This window comes from Manacus candei, unplaced genomic scaffold (genome assembly GCF_025592945.1).
Source record: "Manacus candei isolate 608988 ecotype Guabito, Panama unplaced genomic scaffold, ASM2559294v1 h1tg000071l, whole genome shotgun sequence".
In the NCBI taxonomy this organism is placed as follows: domain Eukaryota; kingdom Metazoa; phylum Chordata; class Aves; order Passeriformes; family Pipridae; genus Manacus; species Manacus candei.
Window position 1 is genome coordinate 7,183,205 of NW_026138119.1, and position 25,609 is coordinate 7,208,813.

Consider the following 25,609-nt stretch of genomic DNA (forward strand, 5'->3'; position numbering starts at 1 on the left):
TGTCTGTCCTGTTGCACCTCTGCAAGTTCTGTTTTCCTGCCTGTTCTCCACGTGCAGCCCGGAGCACACCCTTCCACCTGACGGATGGCAGGGATGGGGATGGACCCTCTTCGCTTCACTTAACCTGGACAAAACCCCCTCAGCTGCCCTGCAGCAAAGGCTCCCTGGTGGGAACAGGTGGCTTTGCCAACTGGCTGCCTTTAGGCATCCAAGCCACCCACCAGCTCCTGCCTTACGTGCTCTCTGGTGTCTCCATCAGCTGAGGATGACTCAGGGCAGAGGGGGTGGGCGAGAGGGGACAGCTTTCCCATCACTTGCTGAGCCCACAAATGTGGCAGCTGCGCCCAGTTGGCCCTGCCAGGACTGCCTGGAGGGCCCAGCTGGGCATGGGAGTCAGGAGAGGCTTTGTATTTAAACATCACTTTTTTTTTTTTCCTTTTTCCTCCTGAACTGGTGAATTTGAGCCTTTGCCAGGCGAGCGGCACAACTGACCAGAGGGGGGGTGATGGCTCCATTTTCTAACAACAGTTGGAGTTTTGAAACATGGTTGCATGCTGAGTTGGAGAAAATTTTGTGCTCTTTTTTTTTGAGAGAAAAAAGGGCAATCAAGGCTTAATTTCCCATATTACTTTCCCAGTATTGACAAATGCTGTGCTTAAGCCCCCGGCAGTGCAGCAGCCAGGTGCCCTCGCCTGCAATGGCAGGAATTAAGGTTCAAGTCCACATTTCTCAGTCTTTTTTTTCATCTGAGCAAACTGTGAATCATGATAAGTAAAGAGCAAAGTTTGGGGCTGTGGTGTCACGGGCTGAGGTTATCAGCCAGCTCCAGCTAAAATTAGGAAGAAAATCCTGCAGTCCACACACACCTACATCTTCAGGAAATGAAGGAAGTGCAATTTAATGAAATGACTTGTTCCAAACTGTGTTCCTGTTACAGCCTTTGATTCGTGCTGTTGTGCTCATATGAACACTGGTGGGCTGTGAATACAGATGGTGAATTTTGGGACTGGTGGGCTGTGAATCCAGATGGTGACTTTTGGGGAAGGGAAGGCACAGTTTCCTGGGGGGATCCAGGGGGTAACAAGGGCTCACCACGACTGAACATGGCCCAGTCCTCCCCTGGGTGATTTGTTGTCTGCTCTAAAAATTAAGCTCTCTCTGCCTGTCTTCCATTTCAAACTTGCTTACAAAAGCAGCAGATTTAAATATCCTTATGTACTAATTAGCTGTAGGAGTAGGGACTTCATCAAGAGTTTAATCTTCTGCTAGAGTCTGAACACATCAGTGTGAAAAGGTCTGGTTTTTGCAGGGTTTTTTTGAGGTTTTGTTTTGGGTTTTGGTTTTCTCTTGGGTAATTTTGGGGGTGGTGGTGTTTGTTTTGTTGGGTTGGTTTGTTTGGGTTTTTTTGGCTTTTTTGTTTGTTTTGTTGGGGTTTTTTGTTGTTGTTTTCTTATTCATGAGTTGTGTTTTTCTTGGTTTCCCCACCACCACCAGTTGTTTCAGCATAAGACTGAATGATTTGGGGCCTTTTCCTGTCTATGTCCTGGGCTTCTTTACACTTCTATTTACTTGTCTCACCATCCTGTGTCTTGGCTCCCCTTCCAACTTGCTCAGCTCTCTGGACAAGGATTGTGTGCTGAAAAAGAGGAATGTACAAGGAGGGAATTGAAAGAAGTGTGGAGAAGAGAACCTAAAATCATACAGATTATCCCAGGTTTCCTCAAGAATACCTAAAATTCCTTGAATGACTCAGATGTTTCCATCTGTTACTTCAAAAGTGCTGTTCTTTGAAAGCATCTTCTTAAGAGCTCCTTGACTTTCCAGGATCAGCTTGATCATGAATTCTGGGTCAAACTTATAAAAACAGAAATCCAGGAGACCATGCTACGAAAAATAATCTCTGTGTTGTTGCATTCATAACCACAGAACTCAAAGGGCCTGATTCATAGATGAGTTTCTCTAGGCTACCTCAGGTGTTTCAGTGGGAGAACTGCTCTGGCTGCATCTCTTGTGATTTTTATCATAATTCACAGTGAAGGAAAGGGTGTCTCTGTGTTGTCCATCCCAGTGCTTGGAGCACAGGGCCCTGCAGCCTGTTAGAACAGCTTTCTCAGTAGCTTAATAAACCATGTCTGGTCTGGGTAAGCTTTTAGGGAGAGAACAGCAATGGAACAGAACATTTCCCATTGTTGCTAATGTTTGTTAAGCTGCAGCAGCGTGAACAACGCTGGGAGCTCTTGTGGAGATGTCACTCCAGCTTCCAGCAGCTCCTGTCAACCCTGGTGTAAGCTGGAGTGGCTTGGAAATGCCCTCAGCCCAACGTTGGAAACAGCTGAAATGGTGGGAGCAGCAATGGGAACCACTCACCAGCAGGTCTCCAAGGCTGGTGCTGGGAAGGGTCTCTCCAGTGCCCGAGGTCTGGGCTTTTTTTACAACAAAATCTGCACAAAGAACTTTACAGGGAGAGCTGAGTGGAATAAATGTCCCACTGATGGGTGTGATGGGAGGGAGTTGTAGCAGCTGACACATGTGGAATGTTGGAACAGATCCATAGGGGATGGAGGAAGGCAGCTGGTGGGTTTTTGCTGAAGGAGTTCAGAAGTCACTGTGTGTTACCTGAGGATGCACAAACACGTCACTTGGAGGTGACCCCAGTCAGGGGAAATGGCAGCTCTGCTTAGATGTGATGGCAGAGGTAGGAACCATAACCACATCCTGGCCATGATCAAATTTAACAATAAGCAAAATTAATAGTGATCAAATTGAATGGCCTAATTTTTATCTCGTTCTTACATCTGCTGAATCACTCTGCTTTCAATCTTTAGTAATAAATTTATTCCAGCTTTTTTTTTTTTTAAACAAATCAAACTTTTCTGCACCCAACAATCACATGTTGCTTCCTAAGAGACCCAAATATAGTCCTGTCCTAAGAGAGAACACAAGACTCAGAGTCATGTTTGGATTTTAATTCAGTTCTTGAACAACCTGTTTACTTTCAAGGTCACATGAAATCCATTTAACTTTGAAGTGATTTTCTTTCTTTTTGATTCTTGCAGGCTTTGTATCATTCTGGACTTATTGTTTACCTCCCTCTCTTTTTACAAAATAACCCTCAGTTTTCAGCCCTGGAAATATTTAATATTTTAAAGACAAATATTAGAGTTGAAAACAAAACTCTGTAACAGGAAAGTCCAACAGGCTGAATTGATTGCCCTGAAAAGGTGGAGTAGTTGAGGTTTTAGACCCCTCAGCCAACACCAAGCACGTGGCCAAAGGATGGATCAAGGGGAAAAGCAACAGAAGATTCTTCCATTGTCCTTTGGAGACAGGTGGAGAAGTAGGGAGTCCAACAGCATTGTTTAACTTCTGCTGAATGATCCAACACTGATTGTCCTCTCCTTGCTTTACTCCTATCCAGGCAAATGCCCTCTTGGGGATAAACCTGCAGCAGCCAGCACAGCATTTATCAATAGATCAATAGTCAATTTATTTATCTCATTCACCTGCCAGCTGTCATAAGTGAGCCTGTCTGCTTGCCTGGTTGTTATGCAAAATGCTGTCAGACTTTCAGCTTAAGTGATTTCTTTCTCATACTTCTCTGGAATTAGGTTTTTAGATTTTTTTTAATTTTTTCCCCTTCTCTTTTATGGCAGAGTTTCAGCCTCTGTCTAATTTGGAACTAGTTTGAATCTACAGACTGGAGTTTTCTTAAATAGATTAGGGGGGATGAGTGCCAAACCCTCACAGGAAACTAATTCTTGCAGGGCCTTTGAAAGGCTCAGCTTTGAAGGCTGACTTCTTCACGCTGGCCTAGATAGGGAAGAGGCCAAGCTGCAGAGGGAACTGCTGAAGGGATATTGCACTGCTCAGCCTGGGGCTGTCTGGCATTTTGAGGGCACAGACTAGAAATAAAACATCACTGACCCCACTGTAATCACAGATACCCTGCACAGGCTCACATTAAGCCTGATCTGGCAGTACAAGATAAGCATTATAGTGCTGTTGTCATCTTCATTCCATATCCCATGGCATTGTTTGCACAGTCCAGGACTCACAGGAGCCTGGAAGAGCCCTCACCCTGAGGACTGGAGATAACCAGCACTTTGTGCAGCCCATGACTGGGACAAATTGGCTGAGAAAAGGAAAGGCAAAACAAAGCAACCCCCCCTAAACCAAAGCAACCCCCCCCAAACCAACAGCTCTGTTGTAGGAACATCTGGGAGGATTCTGGAGGACTCATGCTATCATAAAACTTGTTTTTTACCCAGATAAGGTTTAAAATCTTCTGTTTTGGTTCACACTCATTCTGACAGCTGATAACACTTGTCTGTAATGTGCATAGAGGTGTCCTAAAATGTCTGTTTTAGTGACTGTGAGGTGCTTGGAGGAAATCAGGGGGCAGAGACATGTCTGGGCAGGTGCTGCTATGGAACACCAAAATCCAGGGAAGCATGAAGGCTCTGGGGACCCTCTGCCTCTGACATCAGGGAATCCTGATGACATCAGGGCCAATTATCAGTGTGATGTGCCAAGCAGAGGACATGATGCAGTGTTTGTGACTTGCTGTTACTGGAGGGAGTGTTGCCTTTGGAAAGGCTCCTCACCTTTGGGAGCAGCTGATGACTTTGGAAGTAAAATTTTTAAAAATGATTTAAGAACCACTGAGCAGAAAGAAGCTGGTGCCTTCTCCTTGCCTGGTTCCCAGGGAGCAGTGGGGCTGGTCCTGGTTGCTGAGTGTGCACTGAGTGGGAAGCACTGGGTGCCCTGCAGGCAATCCAGCCATGCAGCAGCAGGAGGGGTCAGGCTGTTCTAGTTAGGATGACACAGCCTTTGTTCAGTGTCTTCCTCCTCTGCTGGATTTTTTTTCCCATTTTCAAACTGACCCTTTCTCCATCATTGTTTAAGGCATTTAATTTCTTTTTTGTTCCAAGCACCAGCCCCTGAGGTCTGTACTGAACTTCTTTCTTCACTTCCATGCTTTGGTTGTCTTGGCTATTTGAAGATGGGGAATTTAATTTGCTCTGATGGCCCCTCTCTCTCTGACTCCTCTCCCTGGGCAGAGATGCTCATGCTCTTGGATTCTCCTGTCCTTTCTGCTGCTGCAGTGAGGGGTCTGGGTGAGGTGCCCATTCCAGGGTTTTGACTTTTCCTTTCTATTCAGTAATTTTTTCCCTGTTTCTCTGTTTCCCTGGAGGGGTCATAATGCTAATGAGCACTGAGACATTCCTGGTGGCTCCTTCTGCCTCTGACATGCTGGCCTTGATGGCAAATTCATTAATGCAAGCTCTGAAAAGGCAAGGATTTTCTCAGACACAGCCTTATTCAAACAAAGCCTGTCCCCTGGAATACTCAGTTCTTCATCCCTCTTCCCTCTCACCTCCCTTCCCCCTCTAGGTATGAGCACCTCCTACCCTTTCCAGCCATTAGAAGGAAGCTCCTCAGTGCTTTCTCCAGGGATTAGAGACCTGTCAGGAATTTCCTGGGTACCCCCCACCTTATCTTGGGCTGTCTGAGACATTAGAGCCCCAACAAGTGCCTCTCCCCCACAACTCAGACATTAGGTCATAGTTTTTCCTTATCCCATCTCTGCATCAGGGATTCAGACTCTTCCTCCTCCTTGCTAAGAGGTTTATTGTCTTTCCAAAGCCATTAAAAGCTTCCCTGCTGGCAGAAGTTCAGGTCCTGGCCTGGGATTCCCCTGAGGGTCAGAGGGCTCTGCACTTATCCCAGCTGGACCAGGGGGTGCCACTGTAATCCTGGACAAGTCTTTGCATCCTCTTCACCTGGAAACTGAGTGAGGAACAGGGCAATATTTCTGTTTTATAAAGTGCTTTGAGACCTGCAGAGACCTCACCCCTGTGTCCCAGGCTGTGGCACTGATGGGTCTGAGAACCAATGGCCAGTGAAGTGCCATCCCAGAATGGTTTCTGTGAGGAAAGGTTTCACTGCCCTCTTCAACACATCCATGATTCCAAGGCCTTGGTGGAAAGCAGATTGAAAGATTCAGTGGTGACAAACCTAACCCAGTGCCATGAATTCAGTTTTGGCCAATAGCAGCTGCTTCTCCAGAAAATGCAATTAAATCTAATGCTGAAAGCTAATAAAAACCCTGGTCTTGGAGGTGTTTCTTCACAGACTTCAGGAGTTTCAGGCTGGAACATTCCCTAAGGCCAGATCTATACTGTTCCCTGCAAATAGCACTTTTTTTTAATGACCTCAATAATTCTAAGTTATTTCACTAGCCATATCCATTAATGTTAAGTCTATTTTCCAAAATTGTACCATAACCTTGGCCTCAGGTGCATCTTGCAGCAGAGTTCTATAGGTTGCATGGAAAATTGCTGGAATTAGAGGGTTGCTTTCCATGTAAAATATTGGAAATGAGGGAGCCACGTTTAAAATGTATTATTGGACATTAGACAGGAAGCTTAACAAGACCACATCATTTGCTAGACCATTGAGGCTGGACCAGATGACCCCACTGGTGGTTCCTTCCAAACTTCACCCTCCTGTGATTCCAATCCCCACAAATCAACAGCCTATGGAAAAAGAAAACAGCCAAACACTATGCAGAACCTATAAAAAAAGCTTGAAAAATCTCACTAAGTAAGTTCAAATAACGCATAAATTAGAGGGAATTGCAACTGGTTCATGGATATTCTATGAGCAGAAGATAAACATCTAAGTTAGTTGCATAAATTATTCATCATAACATATTTGTTCAGCTTTTCTCATCAGCTGGGAAAGCCACACATCCCAAGCATAGGGAGAGTAAAATAGAACTGGGCTTTCACCTCACTGCTATGCCCTGGGAGCAGGAAGCCCAGGGGAGGGATGGCATGAATGAGAACTGAGTGGGAAAAGTCTCCCTCACCATCCTGCTCTAGATGTGGATTCTCCTCAGGGCTCACCAGCTGCAGGAATGGGAACTGGAGTTACCCCCTGGCAGCAGGAAAGGTTGAAGATGTGACAGTGATTTCTTTTTAACTCTTGTTTTTCCCTCCTGTCTGTGGTGTCACGAGGTGATGTTGGACCTGATGTAAAAAATGAACCCACTTTCCCTCTGGACATGTTGTCTGCCAAATTTTCATTCTCCTTTCCTACCTTCTCCCACCTTCATTGCCCATTGCTTTCCAATCCATGGTCCCAGTTTGCACAGTCTGTCTCCACACAGTGATGGAGACACTCCTAGGATTTGGGGGTTGATATATCATAGAATCCTGGAATGATTTGGCTTGGGAGGGACCCTAAAGCTCATCTCATTCCATCCCCTGCCATGGGTAGGGACACCTTTCACTAGCCCAGGTTGCTCCAAACCCTGTCCAACCTGGCCTTGGACACTTCCAGGGATGGAGCAGCCACAGGTTCCCTGAAGAAGAATCTGACCAGTTGCCTGTTTCAACTTCTGTGATTTTTGCTGTTAAATTATCTATTCCAAAGCAACAAAACCAAGCTCTCTGTACTTTATTGAGGAACATGAAGCATTTATCCAGACCCTTCTGAAAACATTTACCCAGCCCTTGCTGGCTCTGGAGTTCTCTGGTCCCTCCTGACTTTATTGATGCTGCAGGAAGCAGAAATCTGAGAGCAAACATGTGCTTGAGTTTTACAGGAAGCAATAATCCTCTCTGTAAAGAGGAAGCACAGATGGCATTTTTCCTCTGCTCCCTGGTTATGATCTTTATGATGGGAACATGGGCATCTCTGTTTATTGTAAAACTTTGGCTGTCTTTTAGTATCCAGCTCTGCCTCTTCCCGTGCAGTGCAACTGCTGGAGGGACCATTCCTTCTTCAAAGGGGATTTCCTTGTGTAGTGAGCTCTGGGATTGCAATTCTGGTCTGGAATGAAGAGAGCAACCTCTCTGTAGTGACAGAGAGAAACTATTTTTCTTTATATTTAAGGTTTTATCTATTATTAAAATCAACTGTGAGACCTGCAAGCACTGGACTTTTACACAGTTCTGGGACAGCAGGGAAAACACTCTTCTCCATACAGGGAATATACAGGCATTTGTTGTATATTTGTTATCTGCAGACAACTTTGGAGACAATGGCCTGGTTCTGTCACTCCTGGTATTAATACCCTAGTTATCAGGTTTATTTTGGGTTGAGTTTGGGGTTTTTTTGGCCTTTTGACAGAGGTTTTTCTAGGAAAGGTGGATGTTTCTGTGGATTTCAAGGTCTGACACTAATGACTAATCATGTAGTAAGAGGTGTGCTTTGTTTTGGCATTTTGACTTGGCTTGTGGAAGCCTGGGAACTGCAGAGGGGACATTATCTCAGGTGTAAGGAGTATTTTGAAGTAAATAGCTGGCACTTTGCTGTTTTAATGGATACAACTGCTGTTAGGCAGCATGGGGTGTTGTGGTGGGGCTCAATCAAAATAAATACATGTATAATTGCCTTAAGTCAAATAACCTCACACACATAGGGTGGACTGGCTGTAGAATCAACCTGGGCAAAAAAAGATCTGCTTTGTGATCCTGGCTTTGCAACTAAGCCTCTGAAATCTGCCTGCATGTGGGGTGCTCTGCCAGCCAAGTGGGACTGTCATGCAGGTTGACACACATTGATAGGAAGTGCTGTGTCAGTGCCAGGTGTTGTCACTACTGTTGTGCTGGTTTTGACTGGATGTTATGGATTATTGCATAAAAAAAGCAATATTTCGAGCCCAGGATCCTGCTGGGAATGTCAAGTCTGACTGAAGGTTTCTAATTAGTCTTTTATTAGTTCTTAGATTAAAGCTGGAGCTCAGTCCCTCCAGAGAGGGACCCCTCCCCAATTCATACCTGTATCACCATCACCCAATCCTCAAGTCTGACCACAAGTTCAGTCACTTAATTCTGGTCAGTGGTTCTTGATTTCTGATGGTTTTTCACTGACACTGGGCTGGCCTTCTTCTGAAGTTACTTCATTCTCTTGGAATTGTCTCCTTGGAATTATCTTCATTCCACTCCTATCAGCTAAATTCAACTAGTTCCTTGTTAGCAGCATTAATTTTCCCAAAGAAGTTTACTCTTGGTCAGGGGAAGGCTTCAGCTGCTTCAGCTGCTAATGCTGAGCCACTAATGCTAAACAAGGCCATTCACAGAGAACACAGTTAATCAAATTTCTTCTGTGGCACTGGGAGAAAGTTAACTTTTGTCCATAGTAGCTGGTGTGGGGCTGTGTTTTGGATTTGTGTTGGAAACAGTGCTGATCACGCTGGGATGTTTGAGCTATGGCTGAGCAGTGCAGGGATTTTGTGCCCCTCATCCCACCCCACCAGTGAACAGGCTGGGATGCACAAGGAGCTCCAAGAGGGACACAGATGGGACATCTGACCCCAGGGATGTCCCACATCATGTGGCCTCATGCTCAGCACATAGACCTGGGGAAGAAAGAGGAAGGGAAGATGTGCAGAGTGATGGTGTTTGTCTTCCCCAGTCGCCGTGATGGAGCCCTGCTGTCCTGGGCATGGCTGAACACCTGCCTGTGATGGGAAGTAGGGAATGAATTCCTTCTTTCACTTTGCTTGTCTGTGCACCTTTTCCTTAACCTGTTAACCTGCTTTTATCTCAACCCACAAGTTCTCCCACTTTTATCCTTCCAACCTTTCCCCCATCCCAGCATGGGGCAGTGACCAAGCACAGGTGTGGGGCTGAGCTGTCAGCTGGGGTTAAACCACAATACCCTTAAATAAAATTTTTGTCTTAAACCCAAGCTACAGGGCTAAGTGAATGAAAAGTGACAGAGAAGCTTGTGAGTTGATGATCTGGGAGGTAGCTGAAGATAGAGCAGGTGCATTGTAGGAGAGTAGATATGAAAAATATCCTTTGCTTTTAAGAAGGCCTTGCTCAATATTTTTTGAAGGACATTAATAGGTTTCTCATTTTTCAGGTGCTCAGCTGGTGATGTGTTTCAGAGGCCTGATTTTTAGATTGCAGGTGTGCAAGCTTTTCTCCAGGCATTTCCCTCTGTGTCGTTTCAAAATGGATACCTGCAATAAAGAGCTGCTTTTGCAAACATTAACTTTATATTTTTTTCCCCCAGTTGCTCTCAGTTTGAAAGCATGGATTTGAGAATCACTTTATTTGGTTGGGTTTGGTTTTTTTTTTTTTTTAAGACAAACAAACAAAACCTCCACTTTCATCCTGGCCTCTGCTTATATCTGCATCGATCCTTTTTTTACGTGGTTTATCTCAAAAATTGGTTTTCAAAATGATCTTTTGCTGTTCTCCTGGTGCTGAAAGATTAAGATGTTTGGAGAAAATGTGTTTCCTTCAGCTCTGCTTTGCAAAAGGAAGGCTTGTGGGCAACAGGGATATAACAATGATCAGACTGGGCAAGATCTGTGCTCTAACTGACCAGCTCTTCTGCTGACAGAGACCAGAATTTGCTGCTTTATGGAGAAGTGTAAGACCCCAAAGTGTGTAATGGTGAAAGGACCTGCCTGCTTTTGTTGTAGGGAAATCCAGCTCTCTTCCAGACATCTCTGGAGACTCCAAGGCCACCTCCTCATCAGCCCACGCCCTGATCCTCCAAGTGTGTTGTTATTGTGCAGTAATATCTCACTTTTCCTCTTCTCCTCCTCCTTTTACCCTGCCTAACCTTGTGGCCTCACGTGTGTGTACCCATGTAGGGGTGTCCAACAGGATTTTCCCCTTCTCCACCCTCCTTCCCTGCCCTGGGTGGCTCTCCCTGCCCCTCCAGACTGGAATCCTCACCCCTGCTGTGTTCCTGTGTTGTCACCCAGGGAGTTTGCCCGTTGGAAGGTGAGGAACACAGCCATCGAGAGGAGGGACCTGCTCCACAACCCACTGCCCCTCATGCCTGAGTTCCAGAGGAGCATCCGCCTCCTGGGCAGGAGACCCACCACGCAGCAGTTCATCGATACCATCATCAAAAAGTACGGCACCCACATCCTCATCTCTGCCACCCTGGGAGGTAGGTGGCAACCTGGGCCGTGTTCTGAGGGGGGGAGTTGGGGTGGTGGGGTGGGGAAGGCACTGGACAGCACCACAAATGTGTCCAGTTTTGGGCCCCCCAGTGAAAGAGGGACTTGGAGCTCCTGGAACAAGTCCAGCAGAGGCTGCGAAGATGATGAAGGGGCTGGAACATCTCTCTTATGAGGAAAGACTGAGGAAGCTGGGCCTGTTCAGCCTTGAGAAGAGACACTGAGAGGAGAGCCCATCCATGTGTGTCAGTGTCTGCAGGGAGGGGGCAGAGGATGGACCAGGCTCTGCTCAGGGCTGCCCAGCAATGCCCAGGAAGTTCCACGTGAACATGAGGAAGAACTTCTTTGCTGTGCAGTGACCCAGCACTGGACAGGCTGCCCAGAGAGGGTGTGGAGTCTTCCTCACTGGAGACACTCCAGAACCACCTGGACACAGCCCTGTGCCATGTGCTCTGGGTTGATCCTGCTTGGGATGGAGGTTGGACCAGATGACCCCCACTGTGGTCCCTTCCAACCTGAACCACTCTGCAATTCCAAACCCACAGCCATGACGTGTGGGAGCTGCCTGGGGGCACAGGGCCAGGCTGCAGCTCATTGTCAGACGCTGTGAAAGTCCCCAGAGTATGAAAGAATTCACAGCCCAGGGTGTGAGTTCAGCAGCTGGGCTGTGTGTGTACCTGTGCCCCTCTGACAGCAGCGTGTGTGTGCCCGTGTGTGCCAGGAGAAACATGTGCCACAGCCCAGGAGCCTGGCTGTCAGCCCTGTGCCACTGTCCTTACCCTGACAACAGTGTGTCAATCCCTCTTTTTCACAGACTGAAACCGAACACAAGGGGAAAAACATCCTTTCTTGCTGGAACTGGAGCAATTTTAAAGAGCTCCAGGAAAAGGGAGGTCAAGGAGCTGGGCAGGGAGCATGGGCAGAGAGGAAGAGATGGCTGAGAAGGCCTGTGCTGGATGCACAAGTAACATGGAGTAGGCTTTTGAAAAAGCAGTAGTTAAGTAAAATTCAAAATGTATAGAGAAGGGCTGCAGAGAGGTCTGTGTGTGCACACAGAATATGTCAGTGATGACATCAGAGAGAGCACTGTAGGGCCATGAACCCCTGAGCAGGGGCTGCTGCATAAACATTCTGAGTGATGAGTATTGAACACGGGAGGGCTGAAAATCAGCAGCTCCTATTGATATTTGCTGCTGATTTTTTTTTTCCTCTCCTGTATTATTTTTACTATTCCTTTACCCTCTTGGGTTGTGCCTTTCTTTCATTTAAATGCCTCTCTTCTGAGAGCAACTCTCTCTAAGCAGCATTCTGCAGTGGTAAAGGCTCTTAATTTTAGCACAGAGTGTGTTTTGTTGCTTTTTCTAATGTACCTCACCTCCAGCCTTGCCACACTGTGAAGCTTGTGGTGAACTTTGAGGAATTTCTGGCCATCTGTCTGTTCCCAAAGCACTCTGCAGACACTGGGATGAGACAGAGATGAGATTAGATGTGTGCATATGATTCATGCACAAATTAGGTGGTAGGTAAATTGGCTCAGTTCCACTGAAGTCAAATGGCCTCTGGTGTGGCAACGTCCTTCAAAGATCCTCGGGCTGCTCTTCCAGTCCAGGCACTCAAACAGTCCATTCCATCAGCAAGAAATGTGGGAGGAAGCAGGTTTCCAAGCACTGAAGAGTACAAGTGACTGCCTGCATCAGGCCTTAATGAAGTCTGCGTAAAGATAAACTGCTTTTTATTGAGGAAATCACTTTCCAGGACCATGTTTTACAGAGCCCAAGACAGCCAAGTAAAGTGAGAGATTTTTTTTCTGGGTTTACTGTTCTTTCCATCGACGTGCCTCTTTCTTCCTACCACTCACATCTGAGGAAATTTGAAATAACAAAGACCTTTGATGGTAAAATATATTTTTAATTTTGCCTGGGTGAGGTCGTAAATTGTTCACAGGGGCTTGTTTCTCCTCCTGATTTTACAACACAGCTATCTTAAATATGCAGAGACTTGTAAGGAGAACTGGTGTTGGAGGGGAGAGCTAAATGCTCCACCAGCCCAGATCGTGGTGAGCAATGGCAGGGGAGAAAAAAAAGATTTATTCTGGCAATGGCAGTCCCAGGGTAGATGCAGATGAAGCTGGGCGTGCATTATGCACAGAGGACACACTCTGATCACAGTCTGTGGGCTAAACAAGACCACTGGGATATAAAACCAGGCATGTCCTGGCACAGTTGCTCTCCCAAGACCTCTGAAAAGTTGCAGGCGTTCTGCCCTGGGTTACAGTTGTTTCTAACTCCTCCTGATGTCTTATTATGTTGCAAACGAGTGACAAACACACAGGAAATTGTTTGCCTTTTAAACGCCAGCTGTCGCAGGGCCCCCAGGAGAGGGGTGAGGCTCAGCCCAGCCCACCTGAGCACTGCAGCTCTTTTCACACGTGGCCACACGAGGAACTGCTCTGCTGCCTTTCGACCTACCGAGCATCCCCCCAGAGCCCAGGAAAAACCCAGCCCTGCTCCAGTTTAGTTCTGACGACGGGACTGGTGAAAGGGTCACTTTGAGGGCGCCCCTGCTCTGGGATGGAGCACACAGAGCCAATTTGCAGGGAAAGCCCTAAAGGAAAAACAACTTCGAACACAGCACCTGCTTAATAAAAGAGAAATTAAGACTTAATAATGCAGGAAAAGTCTGTTAACCTCTCTTGATCAAAGAGTTGCTTTCCCATGTGCCCCCTCCCTGGGCATGCTGTGCTTTTCCAGGGCTGCACTTTTCCAGCCACATGGAATAGGCTTCCAGCAGCAGTGTTTGTGCTCAGCACCCTTCACTCCCAGGGGCTGTATTCATCCCCCAGGAAGAGCACCATGGCTCATGGGCTTTACTTTCCTGTTTTCTTCCTCAGGGAGGGAAAAAATGACAGCTTTTTGGGGGAAATCGCTGATCCCCACTGCCCTAGAGCACAGGATTCTGTTCTCTGTTGAGTTTCTCAGGGCTTGATTTGTGTTGTCCAGGGACCAAATGGTGGCTCTCCTGGTGATGTGGCACTACTGCTACTGCCTGGTGTGATCCAACCCAGGCTTCCTGCCTGCCCTCCGGCCTCAGCGTTCCTCTACTGAAAATGGACTAGACTGGAATAAAAAAATCCTGGTATTTGTGCCTTGGCTAGTAATAAAGGCATGCTTTTTTTCCAGAAAAAGCTGTTTTTTACAATTACTGGCAGAATCAATGAAGAGTTGGTGGCTGGATCCATCAAGTTCCTCTGGGAATCAGAGCTAAGGGGACAATTATCCCAGGCCTTCCTTCTCCTGTCACAGCCTCATTTCTCTCTGCTGCATCTCCATGCAGTTAAACGCTTCTGTTGCATGAGAGATACAAAACTTTTAGCTCAAAATACACTTTCACACTGATCCAGCCCCTTGTCCAACTGCCATGCAGTGTCCTTTTGGTGGCAAAGGGGTTACTCCTGAAAACTGACCAAACAAAACCTCAAATCCCCTTGAGAAACTCACCCAAGAGATGAAACCTGAGAATGCCTTGATGGCATCAGGCACCTGGGGTGCAGTGAGAGCTGTTCCTCACACTGATCCCAGTGTGGCTTTGCTGCCTTCACCTGTTGTGCCTCATCAGATACCGGGGTTTAAATTCCCTGGAACATGGACTATCTTTCTGTTTGTGTGGATGGAGCCTGATGTGGCAGAGCCTTGATCCCTGCCAAGGTCTCCTCACGTGCTCGACACATAATAATGTTGATGGTGGTAAAGGAAATCAAAGCTGGTCGTTTTCTGGGGAAAGTGTTTTTTGTGAGCAGCAACAATGATGATACTGTCACCACCACAGCTTTGATCATGCTCAAAGGACAGTCTGTTATTCTTAACAAAATATTAAAGGGAAAGTTTTATGTGCTAAACTTCTCCACTTAGCTGCTGTGAAGCCAATTAGAAGATTACAACTGATCAATTCTTTCAATGAAAAGTATCTTCTTTCCACCAAAAAAGTGTCCATTTTTCCTCTCAAAGCCAAAGGCTGAATCCTCAACATAGCTATTGCTTGAAAAAACTGAAATCTGACGAAAATATTTTGATTTTCAGCCAGAATATTTTTGGTTTGTTTTCAGGCATTTGGCTTCCAGATAAAAGCTGGACAATTTCCAGGGAAAGCGAGGGGGAGGGCTTAGTGGGGTTATTTTTTTTTTATGTATGCAATTAAAGAAATAATTTGGAAGAATCAAACAATTTCAACTAATAAGAATTTTAAAGAAAAGTAAATCCTTGTTCTCTTAAAAAAATTATGCAAAGATGATGAAGAACAAACTATTTCTTGGCCTTAGAAATGGTCATACATTTTTTTTTTTTGACCATACTATCATTGCTAGAGGCAGTGGATTCATCAGTGGTTCATCTATCAAATCAGAACAGGTACCACTCTTCTCATTAACAGAGTTATGTAGAAATGGCACATTCCTACCATAGTTGCCTCTGCATTTATTAAAATCAGAGCTTCACATGTCAAGGGTGCAGGATGATGGCATTTCACCTTTTTTGGTCCTCTTTTAGTGCCAGCCTTATGTTAAGAATGAACTGGATTTTTATCTGGCTCATCCAGCACAAATTGAACTTTTGGGTAAATATTACTCCTCAGCTTTATATACTTTCCAGATGTATTTTGTTACATTCAGGTTTCTGCTGATGTTTATCAGTTCTTAACCGCTTCACTCCCAGATTCCCTGTGGTTACTGACACAAAATCATCTGTTGTCCCTCACCTTGTACACTATTTTTCACTCTCTGCTTAAATTCCCTGAATGAGACTCTGGGAAAGAAAGCAGGAAGGGTGGTTAGTTTAAATTAAGTTTCTTGTTTGCTCTTTCTTCTGATTGCTCCCCTTCACTCATTCCCTTTCTTTTACCTTTTTGCGTCATCTCTGGAAGCTGAAGAGGCACAACTAGCATTTGTTTGTCCTCTGTACCCACCTACACAACTACCTCTTATTTCCAATCATCATTTATTCCTTCTAAAAATCAGCTCAGACAGAGACTTGTATGAAAGTGTCATCTTCCCCTGTCAGGAGCATCGTTCTAGAGGCACCACACACAGAGAAAATGTTCCTCGAGTGGGATAAATGGTCTGAAACCTCTCCAGCACTTGCAGTAATGCTCTGCTGGCTAATAAATGCCCAAAATGTTGACTACTGAATTCAATGGAACTGATCTACCAGTGTGGTGGACCTGGGCTTTCTGTCTGAATGGAGAAGGCTCACACATATCACACTGGGGTTCTGGTGCTGGTGAGGAAGGGCGGATTCCTTCAGGAGCGTTTTTGGTGTCGGACGTTTCTTTCTTTAGGTGCAACAGATGACACCCTTTGTTCCTGTTGAAGTGACCCTGCCTGGCAGCCTGAAATCTGCTTTTCTTTCTGCTGCAGGAGAGGAGGCCTTGACCATGTACATGGACAAAAGCCGCCTCGACAGGAAGTCAGGGAACGCCACACAGAGCGTTGAAGCCTTGCACCAGCTCGCCTCCTCCTACTTTGTGGACCGTGATGGCACCATGAGGAGACTCCATGAGATCCAGATCTCTACCGGAGCAATCAAGGTACTCTGCCTTGCCTTAGGAAGAGAAATATTGTGTGCCCACACTGGCACTGCAGGGATTTGCCAGCCCGGTGCGATGTCTTTTTTGATCATGAGTTGTTTTGTTCCCAGGGTAAATTTTTCTCTTATGGACCTTACTGAAGATTTGATTTCCCCAAGGCCAGTAATATATCCAGTAACATCCAGAGAGAGGTGGGCACTCAGTGTGATGGTTATGTAGGATATAACCACTCCACTGTATGTAGAATATATCACTCCACTAAATGTGACAGTGACTTCTGGAAGGGAGAGAGGGAGCAGAGAACCCAGATCAGTGATGGAGGTTGGAAGGGAAAGGCAGGTCTGGGAAATGAACAACCCTGTGCAACCCAGAAGTATTTTTCTCTTGTGGGTGTAAGACTGCTAAACATCTCTCAGCCAAATTTACTACAAGGAAAGGCAAAAAACTCTGTGTGGCATTACTGAGGCATCTGGAATGAAGCGGACTGAGACAGCTTGGGGGTTGCAGCAGGAAGGAAGGGAAGCTGCTCAGAGAATACAAAATAGGGAAAATGGCTCTGCAGACAAAGGCTGCCTTCTCTGAAAGCAATCATCCTACACTGGGCAGGGATTTTATTGTTGCAGAGTTCACTCCAGGGAAGGTGATGTGGATGGAGTCGTCATTGTTAGCCATTTCTGAAAGGTTTCAGCTCTCGTTATTGTTCTGTGGTGTCTCATGGCTGAGCCTGTTCCCTTCTGGATGGGAAATTGTATTGAGATATTGAAACAGTGACAGCAGATAATCACCCGTGGTGAATTCCGGAAGGGCAGCTCTCCTCCATGGCTGGAAACCAACAGCAACAGCACCGCAGGTCATCTGTGCCTCCATCTATCCTGAGCACAAGGATGGTGCTCACATATGGGAGCACCAGGCACCACTGGGGGCTGGCAATCCATCTCTGTTTCTTGCTTTCCAATAAGAGAAGCCAGGGAATAATTCCTCTACTGGCTTCTGATGTTCTCCAGTGGAGATCCTCTATGAGAAGCATCAATCTGCAGGATCCCTTTGCCAAGCCCAGAGTAACAAGCAGCACCATAAAGAGAGCAGGCACGTTTCATTCTGCTTCTCCAGCCTGGGAGTGCACCAAACATCAGCTGTGTCTGTCCAGGGTGGGGCATTTTTCCCCAATTAGGAAAGATGTGTTTTGGGTTGTATCAGCTGGTGACAAGGACCCTTTGTACTCCAAGGTCTGAAGAAGCCTGGGGAAGGTGTGGTGCTGCAGTCAAAGGGAACACTCTCTCTTTTCTGCATCCTCCGTAGGTAACAGAAACTCGGACCGGCCCCCTGGGCTGTAACAGCTACGACAATCTGGACTCTGTGAGTTCTGTCCTTCTGCAAAGCACTGAGAGCAAACTCCACCTGCAAGGTAGGGCTCAGGAATGAGGGATGTGGCAACAAGGGGTATGGAGTGGGGGGCTGAAATGAGGCAGGGGTGCCCTTCTTCCTAGCCTTTTCCCCTTCTCTGCTGTGATTCTGCCTTGGCTGTAGGTTCCCTGGAGCAGGATTAGTGGCTTCTGGAGGCTTCACAGGATGCTCAGCAGAGCAGAGCCAGAGTTTGCCAAGAACTGAGCTAAAGGGACCCCAGTGAAGTATCCGGGTGCCCCTGCCATTGAATTTTGATGAACTTCTGTGTATTATACATACACTAATATAAAAAAAAAAAGTGACCTTTTCCATCAATATTGAAGGAGCATCGTGTCTCTTTGTCCCTCCCAAATTGCTGATTTGTGTAAGAGCTTTGCAGATCAGCTTTTGGGACTTTCTAATGACTATAATCTTTGGGAAAAGTCACTGAGGTTTTATTTGGATGCTAGAAGCCATGGCTTCAGTCCCAGCTGGGGAGCTAGTCCAAAAGTCAACAGATAGAGGTCATGACTGAATTAATAAATAAATACATGCTGGTTAGCAAGAAGTCAACTTCAGTAGAAGGAGGAAATTCACTGGGCGTGTAATTTATGAAGGTTATTCCCAAATTTTTGACAAAATAAGGAAATGTTGGATTTAATTGCTCACTTGCCCAGATGGTTTTATTTCTGGAATCCTTGTACTTGCACAAATTTTAATTTTTCAGATGAATGGGCTACATTACATCTTCCGCTTTGAGTATAATTTGGCAAGTGCTGTTTTAATCTTTGGTTTCACAGAAACTGGGTTTCATTTACAAAGTAATGTTGTGGATATATTATTATTGTTGTTATTATTTGCCTTTAAAAATAATAGGCAGGTTGTTTTCTCTCTTCCAGTGATTATCCAAACCACTGAGTTCTGGTTCTTACCTAATTAACAATAAGCAATTTGAGAGGGTTTGTGTACTCTGATGGTGGCTGCTGGTAATGAAAACCCAAGGATGACACATCAGATAACTGGGTAAACAGCTAAATCAGCAGGCAGCTCGGGTTATAGGCAGAGAAGCAGGTAAATCAATAGACCTCTATTGGCTATCTGATCCTACAGGAGAGGACATAAACCAAGGGAGGGGGAAGGAGGTGGAGGAAGAGGGAAAAATTAGGAGAGAGAGAGGATGTAAGGTGGATGAGGCTGTAATTTCTGATGGGAGCAGGCAGAGGACATTGGGGGGTCAAGCAGATGTGGGTTTTTTGGAGCTTCACAGCATAACCCAGTGAAGAGGGAGCCCAGAGCCAAGCCAAGGGACAGAGCGAGGGAAGGGAGGCAGGAGCTCTTCCTAATAGAACAAAGTGACCTTTAAAGCTACACCTGAGCTTTCCACCTGATCTGGAGTGTGGTTCTTGGGATAATTACCCAGGATCCTTCCTCTGCTCTGAGAAGGCTCATTAGGAATTAGTCACAGGGCTGCAGCAGGTAATGGATCGTGACTGAGTCCCCTCTGATCTGATTAGCAGCCGAGCATGAGCTGCTGACAGAAATCCATGTTCCTGCCTTGCTGTCACTCAGCTCTGAGCCTGGCTCAATAAAAGAGCAGCTTCTCCATGACAGGGAGAGTTTCTGCTCCTGAACTTGCTGCCGCCCAGCCCTGAGAGTCGTGGTGTCAAAGCCCTGCCCTTCAGGGGATGCAACGGCCGGGACGTGGCACTCAGAGCTCTGCTCTGGGTGACAAGGTGGTGATGGGTCAAAGGTTGGACTTGATGAGCTTGGAGGTCTTTTCCAACCCAAATGATTCCACAATTTTATGAACCAAAGCTAAGTTACCTTCATGCCTGCACAAAGGGTTTGGGAGGGTGAGCCAGCCTGGAGTTTCCAGGGGAGGAGAGTGCAGGGTGTTTGGTTCTGCACCTGTGGTTACTGGGACAGAAATAATCCCTAATTTGTAAACCAGTATCCATGTGAACCCAGCGTGTTTGTACACGCACTGGGGTGTATATATACGATATTGATCACAGATCACACAAGGTTTCACTTTTTCCTATCCCTCCCTGGAGCAGGATCCCTGTCCTGTGTGTGAGGAGGGCTGTGTGGTGATGCAGCCTCCCAACAAAGCCCTGGGGAATCCTGTTTTGGGCCAAGATCTCACAGGGGACTCCAGTTGTTCACACTTTGTATCCTCCTCTCCCTGCCACCAGCAGGAAACCACCCCTTCAGCTGCCTCCACCTCCAGTATGGATGATCCACAAGCTGCCTGGAAAAGGAGACCACCAGAGCATGGGAGGGGAGGATTCCAGCAGCTCTACAGCAGGCTGGTGGGAAATGGGAATTTGTGATCCCAGGACAAGTGTCCGGGTGAAATTAGAAAATTTGAGGGGGAAAAAGGAATATTTTCAAAAGTCTCAGGAAACTAAAATTCCAAAGACATCCCCTGTTATATCAATACTGTTACTGACAGTCTATGTTAATATTGGAGCATAGCACTGTTTCAATGAGGTAAAAATCCTTCTGTGCTATTCTAAACTTTGCAACATTAAGCAGGATATATTGCATATTAGGTAGTTTCTTACATCAAATATGGTAATATAATACCACGCATAATATATAATGTTATGTACAATAACTATACAATATTAAACATATTACCATATTTAATATTATATTAAAATATATGTATAAATACCATATATATTGTACATATATAAAAATATACATAGAGATATATTATATATATTTATAATATATATGGTAATATAATATTAGTATTTACATTACAGTAACTATTAGAGCTTTTGCCAAGATGGGCAGAGCAGTAATGACAAACATTTCAGCTTTGCAGTGAAGCAAGATGAGGAAGTATGAAAAAAATACATTTAGAAAGTCAAAAGTGCTTTTGGAGTCAACATGCTCTCACAAAATGCTTCAATGAAACTGCATTTTCAACAGAGAACTCTTCTGTGGAAAATGTTTCAAATAGCTCTAATTTAGAGCTGGGGAAATTTACCTCTTTTAATGCAGGAAGCCTTTTATATACAGTCTAAAGGCAAACATCTCTCTTTAATAGTTTTTCTAGGTGAATTAAGGACATGTTCCCTTGTCAGACACTTCATATTCTGCCTGTAGTTATCCAAGACAAACCTATACCAAATCTGTGCTGCTCTTAATTTTAAAGGAGGAACTTTTTGCATTATAGAGTTGCAGAATTCCTCCTGAACAATATCTTCAAAACTAAGATATTCTGCCTAACACTGATCACCAGCAAACCTCCCTTTGCATCTGTTTTCAGCTCCAGAGCCTCTGCTGGGGATAAGCCCATTCCTTGTGTCCCCTGGCTTGGATTGAGGGATTGTCCCCATGGAAATGGTCCAGTATCTCAGTCTTTGAGACCAGGTTGACCCCCTGTTTGGCTGCTGATATGAGGTTGCTTTAAGAGCAGGCAAAGCTGAAAGATTAATTTTGGACTTGATGATCTCAGAGGTCTTTTCCAACCCGGCTGATTCTATGATTCTATGACTGAATGTAATTTGTTTTTTTTTAACGTTTGCAACATTCAAAGACATTTCTTGGAGAACAAAACAACATTTCTGGGGTGGTTTATTAAGGTCATGGCTGTCAGAGGGCTTTCCCAGCTACCATGGCCACCTGCAAGCTGCTCTGTGGGGCTGGTGTGCTGTCGTAGTCCTTGGGACTGCAGCTTTCCTGCTTCACAGGTGGCAACTGAAACATCCACAGCAGTGATCTGAAAAGATTAATCCTGCCTGTGTTTTACTGACAACCAAATCCACTAAATTTCAGCAATATTTAGTCACTGGGCACGGTAGGGAAATACATACAAACTATGAGGGTGCCAGGACTGAGGGAGATGCTGCTGGCACAGTGCTTGTAAAATATCTTGCTAAGATCTAGTCACTAGGATGCTCCACACTAAACCAAAAATATTGATATGAATCTGCCCTTGTCTGGATATGATGAGAAATGTGTGAATATTTATGTGTATATATATAAAAATATACATGGAAAAGCAGGCACAGCTGTATTTGCTGACACTGATTTCTTCCACAAGGAAATTCCTGGCCTGGAAGATCTGAGTCACATGGAATCCTTACTGCATGTTTGCAGTTTTAAAGTCAGGGTTTTGTGTTTGGACTATGCACACTCATGTTCCAATGAGTAGCTGGATTTGTGTATCACTTTGTGCTGTGTGTTAAAGCTCCAGGTAATGGTGGATTCCAGCAAAACTGCTTCCCTGATTAAGTTAAGCATTTATATAAGTGCTTTGTTGAACCAGTGCTAAGTGTACAGGGCTCTGATTACCTCTTAAACACGAGATTATTTCTTACAAGAGGAGGTTATTCTGGAAATGTTATTTTTTTTTTAGAAGCCACGAGTTTTATAGGCAAAAAGCAAGCATCCACATGAGGCACTGCAGTGTAGGATGGGACCACGTTATGTTTTGGAGATTACAGGGTATTCATGTTTCTGCATGTGCTGAGATGCACAGTGGATGTTCCTTGCAATGGGAAATGCTTTCCCTGAAATTTTAGTTGCGGTCATTTGGTCATATTCAAATGGTGAGGCCAGAGCAGGTTGCTCCTCTGGGAAGCAGAGTGGAAAAATGTATTCATGGGACTTGAACCATGAGTAAAGAGTCAGTGCACATCAAGAAGTCCAGCCCCACTCTCCTGTGAGATTGAAAGCTCAGTGAGTGCAGCAGCCTTCAGGCTCTCCAAGCCCCTTTTGTGGATCAGTTCTCCAACAGCACTGCACATTCCTTCCATCCTGAAGGAAAGTTTTGGATCCTGGCAGGTGGGACCATCTCTAATGTTCAGTATGAAAGTTTGACAAGGGACCATCCCTCTGTGGTGTTTGCTTCAGATAATTCATAGAATCATAGAATGACCTGGGTTGGAAGGGACTTTAAAGATCTTCTCATTCCACCTCCTTGCCATGGGCAGGGACACCTTCCACTAGCCCAGGTTGCTCCAAGCTCTGTCCAGCCTGGCTTTGAACACTTCCAGGGATGGGGCAGCCACAGCTTCTCTGGGCAACCTGTGCCAGGGCCTCCCCACCCTCACAGGGAAGAATTTCTTCCTAATATCCAATCTAAACCTACTCTCTTTTGGTTTAAAGCCACTCCACCTTGTCCTATCACTAAAATCCCCAAAAGAGGCTGATCTTCAGGACTTCCTGAAGGCAGCAGGAAGAAAGATGAGCTTCTTGCTGAGAAACATCTCAGAAAAGACCAAGGGGACCTCAAAATGCTGATCTTCCTTCAGCCAGTTTTGAGGTGTTTGCAGGGATGCTGTAGACAGGTCAGCTCTTTGTTCCCTCCTGTCCCAAATACCACCATAGGAAAGGCAGCAGGATCTGTGCAGACACAGTGCCTCCAAAGGCCAGGCTTGAAATCCTTCCTGTGCCAGGGTCACAAACATCTTCCCCAGCTGGAGGGAGCTCCGTGCTCATCCTGCCCAGCAGCTGCCACTGCTCCACGCTCGGCTGCCAATGGGGTCAGGCAGAGGGGCAGCTCGGTGTCACCAGGCATGGTGCTCCCAGAGCCCAGGGGGAGAGGAAACACAGGTCCCTGTGTGCCTTCCACAGCCTCCTGATCCTCCCAAAATCTGCTCTTCCACAGGGACCTCATCAAGGCTGATGTGTCTCTCTGGATCCAAAAGCAAAAGGGTAATGGGGGTCCCGGGGTCACTGCCCGCTGCTTTCCTCTTGTCTGAGGTGAACATGGCCCATCAGAGACAGGCTTGAGCTCCTGAAAGGGGTCACGACCCTTTTTGCCATTCCTGCACGCTCTCATCCCCTGAATTATTGTGTGATTTCCCTTCCACTCGGCTGAGCTGTCAACCACGGCCACGGGAACTCAGCAGAACCACAAACAGATGGATAATTGACCTCCATCACTGCCAAGCTCAGTGCTGCTGGTCAGGCCATAAACTCCTTTAGCTGCCACTCCAAAATCCCTGGGCCTTCACAAGGAAGCAAGCAGGCCAGGCTCGGAGTTCTTGTCGTCTGCCTCGTGCACCACAGACACTGACAGAGCCTGACAAGCAGGACTTGCCAGGTAGAAGAAAACAGCTGTGAATCCTCAGGGAGATCCGTAGGGAGCCTGGAGGAGGAGGACAGGGTGGAAAAACATGTACACTGTACACAGGGCAAACACTTAAACTGTTAGTATGTCCTCTGATACCTGAGCAAGGGTACATTTACACTAATGCCTGCACAGATGGGTGGGTACACAAACACTGGCAGTGGAGAAAGGGACGTGGGGATAAATCTCCCTGCTAATGTAAATCTTCAGAGCACCACTGAAATCACTGGCACTAAATCCATTTGCACTTTTATAGGATTTGGCAAGTAGCCTTCCTAGCAGGGAGCGAGCTGCAAAGGCTCAGGTAGCCAGCTCCTGTATTTATGCTGTGGGAGCTGGGCACTTAACTCTGCAAGGGTCTTTTATAAATCCCTCCCTGGGCTATTTTCCTTTCTTCTTTTTTCCATTCTTTCTTATTTTCTTTTTCAGTGTGTATTTTCCTTGTTTCTGTGGTACCAAACCCATTTAGTCTCTCTCTAAAGAGGTCAGAACTGCACAATGCTCATCACTTCTGAACTAGCACTTGATTTCAGGGGATAAAACACCTTTGCATTCAGGGGCTTTGTACTGTTCTGGGATCTGGGAATGGGATGAAGGGAGTAGACTGGGTGTTGGGGAGGGGGAAGTTACTTGTCTTGCTGCTCTCAGCTAACTCACAAGTTGCACTGGAAACATACAATTTATCCAAGATAAATACCCCAGCAGCTTTTAATTCCTCAGCATCACTTTCCCAAGCTGTCAACGAAACAGGTTTTGAAACGAAGAACAAATACCTGAACTGACTTCTTAATTTGCTTTTTTTTCACCCCCACATCCCTCTTGTTTCCCTGCCAGGTCTCCAGATCATCTTCCCTCAGTATTTACAAGAGAAGTTTGTCCAGTCTGCCTTGAGTTACATCATGTGCAACGGGGAGGGCGAGTACATCTGCCGGGACAGCCAGTGCGGCTGCCAGTGCTCCGAGGAGTTCCCCCAGTGCAACTGCCCCATCACCGACATCCAGATCATGGAGTACACCCTGGCAAACATGGCCAAGACCTGGACAGAAGCCTATAAAGATCTGGAGAATTCAGGTAACCGAGCAAAGTTCATTTTCCGGTTAATTTACCGCAAAACAAAATGTGTCAGATTATACCAGGTAAGAATCTCCCTCTCCCTCCCTCTCTCTCTTATATTCTCTCAATATAATGCTCCAGTTTGCATAAAAAAATGGAAAATTCTGAAACCATGCTCTTAGTCTTAAGGGAGTACCTTTTTTCCCCCTATTAAACACACGCACAGACAAGAACACACACACCACACGTATGTACAGGGATATTTTCCACGGAACTATTCGATTAAAAATCTGATTTTTGTTTTCATACCAAACCAGCTCTGAATCTCTCTTTTAGTAGTTCTACAGAGAAACTTCCACAGTATAAATGATGCAGAAATTGCTTTTCAGATTTGCATGAATGATTTATTCTGCTTTGGTGAAAGGCAATTCAGAGGGGGAAGGTACCGGCCAGATGACACCGCATTTGAGACAGACAGGAGAAGGGAAAATGATTTCTCTCTCCTACAGGGCTGATATCTGCTGGGGGACACATTTCTCTTCTTCCTCCACTTCCTCCCAGGGTGA

At 45.8% G+C, this 25,609-nt stretch overlaps 1 protein-coding gene across 1 annotated transcript in view; it reads left to right on the plus strand.

The window, feature by feature from the left end:
• The window catches only part of BRINP1 (BMP/retinoic acid inducible neural specific 1), an 88,992-nt gene that overhangs the window by 51,328 nt on the left and 12,055 nt on the right, over positions 1-25,609 (plus strand). Inside the window, exons 3-6 of the mRNA XM_051807951.1 lie at positions 10,736-10,926; positions 16,344-16,513; positions 17,813-17,918; positions 24,825-25,061. Of these exons, the coding sequence (XP_051663911.1) occupies positions 10,736-10,926; positions 16,344-16,513; positions 17,813-17,918; positions 24,825-25,061 (704 nt within the window). The remainder of the gene's footprint in view (positions 1-10,735; positions 10,927-16,343; positions 16,514-17,812; positions 17,919-24,824; positions 25,062-25,609) is intronic.